Here is a 6,029-nt window from a genome sequence, read left to right on the forward strand (position 1 = left end):
ACAAAGGACTAAATACTAAATTGTGTGTGTTGTACAACATAAATATCTTTAAATAGGAAGAAGCAAAATATACAAAGAATTTTGTCATCTAAATATCCTTGTTAACTTTCTTCTGGTATTGCTAAAAAAAAAACAAACTTAGTAAAAAATAAATTCTCCTAATGGAAAATTTTATTACAAATGATAGCATTCATGTCCTCATATTTTGAAGTGAGTAGTGCTAAGTCATTGCTATATATGAACAGCTTTCTCTGAAAAACAAATTAGGTATAAAACAAACTGGTTTTTCCCCTATTTCAAGATTTCTTTACATCAAAAGAAGATGAGGTTTTATTGATTTTTGTCCACTGCCACAGAAAATTCAAACAGCCTGGAACTTACAAAGAAGCAAGGCCAAAGGACTCATTCAGAATAGGGCAGGATTGGGGCAAGATTTGTTTTAGAATATCCAATACATTTGCCTGCCGAGTCAAACTCCCTGTTCCAAGAAAAACTTCAAGACGCCTCAGCAGCAAAGTAAATTGTCATTATCTATCTATCCTTTCTCTCTTTTTTCCACAGTCTAGAGTCCATGAATAAGTCAGGGGTATCTACGGTTACGCAGTTTATCTTGCTGGGCTTTCCTGGTCCCTGGAAAATTCAGATCATGCTTTTCTCAGTGATTTTGTTGGTCTACATCTTGACTGTGACTGGGAATGTGGCCATCATCTGTGCAGTGAGTTGGGATCACCGACTGCATACCCCTATGTACATACTCCTGGCCAACTTCTCCTTCCTAGAGATCTGGTATGTGACCTGCACAGTTCCCAACGTACTAGCCAACTTTCTTTCCAAAACTAAGACCATATCCTTCTTTGGCTGCTTTACTCAGTTCTACTTCTTCTTTTCCCTGGGCACAACGGAATGTTTCTTCCTCTGTGTCATGGCTTATGATCGGTACCTAGCCATCTGCCACCCACTGCACTATCCTTCCATCATGACAGGTCAGCTCTGTGGCATTTTGGTATCTGTTTGTTGGCTCATTGGTTTCCTTGGATATTCAATTCCCATTTTCCTTATGTCTCAACTACCCTTCTGTGGTCCCAACGTCATTGATCACTTTCTATGTGATGTCGACCCACTTATGTCATTGTCCTGTGCTCCCACACACATCATAGAACATGTATTCTATTCTGTGAGCTCTCTTATCATCATTCTCACCATTTTGTACATCCTTGGGTCCTATACCCTGGTGCTCAGAACTGTGCTTCAGGTGTCTTCTTCAGCTGGACGGCAAAAGGCCTTCTCTACCTGTGGATCCCACTTGGTTGTGGTGTCTCTGTTCTATGGAACCATAATGGTGATGTATGTGAGTCCCACATCTGTCAACTCAGTTGCTATGCATAAAATCATCACACTGATATATTCTGTCGTAACGCCAGTCTTAAACCCCTTTATTTATAGCCTGCGCAATAAGGACATGAAATATGCCCTTCATCATGTCTTTCGTGGAATGCAAACTATCCAAAGTTTGTGAACAGTTTTGAATAACCCGATATTTGTATCTCTCTCTCTGCAAGTAGAAAAATAATCCTCTTCTTTCAATACAAACTGACTTGACTTTATTCATAGCTATCACAGTTCTTTTCTGCAAAGCAAAACTCATCATGTATCTAATCATATTTTGATGAGCTTCTAGTTTCAGAAATGTGTTTCATGGGAAGATATTGGGCTCCCAATGCATGGTAAAAATAACTTTTAAAAATCTTAGTATCTACTTCCAGGGAGGTATGGGCTTTTTCAATGTGCAATCTCTGTCCACACAACATTGTTAGGAGGTATGAGTCAAATTGATTATTTGCTTATGTGGTTGTCTATCACTTCTTTAAAAAGATACATAATAATATACCTGCTGTCCTGGATTTCTGGCAACACATCATTATTAAATACACTAAGAGACTGTGAATCCAGTTTCACAATTCTAGTTCATCATCCTCTTCAAAAGTGTGCAAGGGGAGGCTGGAAATTAGACTGAAGCCATGAGCAAGAACACCTTTGCTAAGTGTGGCTAGTGTGCAGTCCCCCTAAGTGAAGTGAGGAGTACATCAGGAGAATTACTCAGAGGGTTTGACCTTGTTCCCTGGAGTTTGAGGGACACCTGCACTACCTCTTATTCATACCTGGAAAAAATGTAGAGACTCTGAAAGAGCTGGTTCTGAGAGCAGAGAATGAAGAGATAGGCTATAGCAGGAGCAAACTAAATTCATACCCATAATGGAGCAAATATAGAATATCCACATTTGACCTACTTAGGCTCCATGAAAGGTAACCAACTTGGACCATTTTGAAAGGGAGCCCACTCAAAACTACTTGAAGAAGTAAGGTAGTCCCAAAAGTGAGTCTATATGGAGTGGGTCACCAGAATCTAGGGATAAAAGAAACCATAAGTAGCCAGCCAGTACAGCATTGCCCACAACAGGGAACTGAAGTTTGGAGAGCCCACTGGAAAATATACACATGCATTTATTTATTTATTTATATTTATACATATTTCACAAGAGGAAAAAATCAGCATTGAGACTTTTGTAAACCTGTAAGATAACAATACCTGATAACACCTATACCAGTTAAGGAACAGCCTTTCTGTCTTTATTTCTCCCCCACCTCAAACCTAGAGTAACAAAAGACAGCAAATTAATGTAGGAAAGGAGGAGTGAAAGGTCAGAGGGAAAGAAAGCAGATCAAGCCTGAATTAGAGCTAGTTTGGAGGAGTAAGCTTTAATTTGGACTAAAAAAATTAAAATTTTGGTTTTAGACTGTAATGTACTTTCCAATATCTGGATAAGGAGATCATGTGTTACTACTAAAAGTAATCATAAAAGCTATCATATTGGCTCAAGATATCCATTGATGGAAGTAAATAGAATATCAGAATGTGTTTAAAACAGACATCATGAGAAAAAATAAAGTTCCTTTATGTTTATACCCTACCAAATCTGAATCATCTAATAAAATAGTTACAAGTACAAATGTTTAAACATTGCTGTAGCCTAAGACAGGAAGAAAACCCTTACCTTAAAGACCAAGTGGTACCTCCTTGGGCAACTGGAGAACACTATGCTTCAGGCTGGGTACAGGGGCCTAAAAAGAATGGAGAAAGGAATCAGAAGATCTGCTTAGGATGGTACTAAAGATATGGTTGAACTATCCATCACAGCTTTGCCTTCTAACATTTCAGTGACTCAGCTAAACTCACTAGCTAAAAGAGGTACCTAAAATAGTTTGTATAAACTCAATAACTCACAAGGATCCTACTGCTGCCACTTACTAGATGTTAAATATGTAGCTTCACCTGTCAAACATCATACTTCCATTAATATTCAACTCAGAAATCATTTCCACCAGAAAGCATTTCTTGTATTCCCAAGCCGAACTTCCAAGCTGTGTCCCTCCTTGATGCATCTACACCAAGTCTTGTTTCAATCATTGTAATTTTTGACTCTTCAAGGTAAGTTTATTATCTGTCTGTGTCTCTTCCCCTAGACTATAAGCTCTTTGAGGACAGGAGAATACCTTGTTTTATCCCCAGCACCTAACATGATACCTGACTCATAAGCATACGGGGAAAGGAACAGTTTGTAAAATTGGATAAATGAGGTAGTTCTTGAATCAACCCTCACTAGAATATTTTAGTCACAAAACCATTGTTCAAATTTTTAAATATTTATCAAACTTATCTGTTTTTATACCTACATTTTAATATTTATTTTTATTACAAAATACTAAACTTGTCCTAAAATTTTCAAACCATACAAATGAGTGTAAAGTTAAAGGTAAAAGGGTCACCCTCTCTCCTCACAGTTCCACTTCCCACAAATAACAGATTTAGTACTGATCTAAATTTCTATGCATATACTACCATGCAAATGCATACATATGTAATGGTTTGATTTTCTTTAAACTGATTATAATATACAGAGGATTCCATTGGGTTTTTTTTTTTTTTTATTCTCAAAATTTGGGGATTTTCTATAAGGTCAAATAAATACACTTTGTTCACTGTTACAGTTGAAGATTGTCCTATTAATATATATTGAGAAGATAAATTTTTTTTAAAATTTTTTAAAAAGAAGATTGTCCTATTTTGTGAATGAATCATAGCTTATTTAATTATTCCCCTATTGCTAGACACACATTTTTAAGAGTTTTATTTTTAGGTTCAAGCTATTTTTTTTTTAAAGATGACTGGTAAGGGGATCTTAACCCTTGACTTGGTGTTGTCAGCACCACGCTCTCCCAAGTGAGCTAACTGGCCATCCCTATATAGGGATCAGAACCCGTGGCCTTGGTGTTATCAGTACCACACTCTCCCAAGTGAGCCACAGGCCGGCCCTAGGTTCAAGCTATTTTTTAAAAAATTCTATGAAGGGTCTCGTTAAGGACAACACTAAATTCATTATAAATCATATTTTTAATTACATAATACACCATGTATACAGAAAAGTCTATATAATATATGTGCAAGTCTAAAAAATATAAAATTTATAAATGCCTGTGTCCATTTTTATCCAAGTAAAAATGATGGGATATTATCAACATTTTAGAAGACTTCTGTGAGTCTTTCCCCAACTATATCCACTTCCCTATGCACCAAAGGGAGAGGAGTAATTTGTGTTAATCATTTCTTTCTTTTCTTCAGCTTTACCACTTATGTATGTATCTCTAAATAAATGTGGTAGAGTAGGAAAATCCAAAGACCCATTCCTTCATAGAAACATGAGCAGAGATGGCAGAAACTGTCAGAACAAGTTTTATTAGAACTCTGGAAAATAGTCAAAGATTTACAGCAATCAAGTGAATGCTTCATCAAGGAAAAGGTAACTAAAACATGGTAGGAGGGCTTTGTAGCATTTTAACTTGTCCTCTCCACATCCCTCCTCCTCAGCTCAACAGTAGCCTTGATGATAGCAGCCCATGGTCCCAATGTGAGTTCTTGGTTCCAGAGGAATTAGAGTGCAGCTGGTTTTCAAGAGGTTTTTTGGCTCTTTTGACCTGTCTAGGGGCTCCCTGAAAGACTACAAGAGATAGTTCACCCAAGTTGGAACTCTCTCAGGGCAGAGAAAAAGCTATGTGGAGGGCATTCTTCCAAAACGTTAAAAGGCAAAAAAAACTAGCCCCTGCTGCATGGGACAAAGTATATCAACTGAGACAAATAGACTCACTTAAAAGCTTAGAGAAAAAGCTGGGGAGTGAGCTACTTTGGAGAATAAGGACACTGAGGAACCTTCCACTTATTCCTGGAAATCTCATCAAATAGAGAATCTCAGTAAAGAAATAAAGATTATAAAAAAGGAATCAAATAGAAACTGTGGAGCTAAAAAGTACTATAACTGAAGTGCAAAACTCATTAGAGAGGTTCAATAGCAGATTTGAGCAGGCAGAAGAATCAGTGAGCTTGAAGATAGGTCATTTGAGATTATCTAGTCTAGGCAACAGACAGAAAAAAAGCATTTGGTAAAACTAACAGAGACTAGGAGATTTGTGGATCACCACAGGGAGTACCAAATCTACATAATAGGAGTCTCAGAAGAAAGAGAGAGAGAAGGGCAGAAAGAATATTTGAAGAAATAATGGTTGAAAACATCTCAAAGTTGATGAAATACATGAATCTATATATCCAAGAAGTTTGGTGAACTCCAGGTAGGGTATGATCAAAGACATCCACACTGAAATGCATTATAATCAAGCTGCAGAAATACAAATACAGAGAAAGAATCTTGAAAGCAGCAAAAGAGAAGTGACTCATTATGAACAAAGAATCAAACAAGATTAATGGCAATTCTCATTAGAAATGATGAAATCTAGAAGGCAGTGAGATAAAATATTTAGAGAGCTAAAAGAAAAAAAACTGTCAACCAAGAATTCTGGCAAACCTGCTCTACAAAAAATGCTAAAAGGAGTCATTTGAGCTGAAATAGAAAGATAATAAGCAGTAACTTGAAGCCATTTGAAGATATAAAAACACTGGTAAAGATAACTACATAGGTAAA

At 36.8% G+C, this 6,029-nt stretch overlaps 1 protein-coding gene across 1 annotated transcript; it reads left to right on the top strand.

Annotated features, from left to right (window-relative positions):
• The first annotated feature begins 550 nt into the window (after window positions 1-550).
• LOC134373327 (olfactory receptor 11H7) lies at window positions 551-1,516 on the top strand. Its single transcript, XM_063091030.1, has one exon. The coding sequence runs from the start codon at window positions 572-574 to the stop codon at window positions 1,514-1,516; it is 945 nt and encodes a 314-aa protein (XP_062947100.1). The 5' UTR covers window positions 551-571.
• The last annotated feature ends 4,513 nt before the right edge of the window (window positions 1,517-6,029 follow it).

This window comes from Cynocephalus volans, chromosome 3 (assembly GCF_027409185.1).
Source record: "Cynocephalus volans isolate mCynVol1 chromosome 3, mCynVol1.pri, whole genome shotgun sequence".
NCBI lineage: Eukaryota > Metazoa > Chordata > Mammalia > Dermoptera > Cynocephalidae > Cynocephalus > Cynocephalus volans.

Excerpts from the sequence above, each read along its gene's own strand:
- LOC134373327 (XM_063091030.1), top strand. The coding sequence starts at position 572 with ATGAATAAGTCAGGGGTATCTACGGTTACGCAGTTTATCTTGCTGGGC.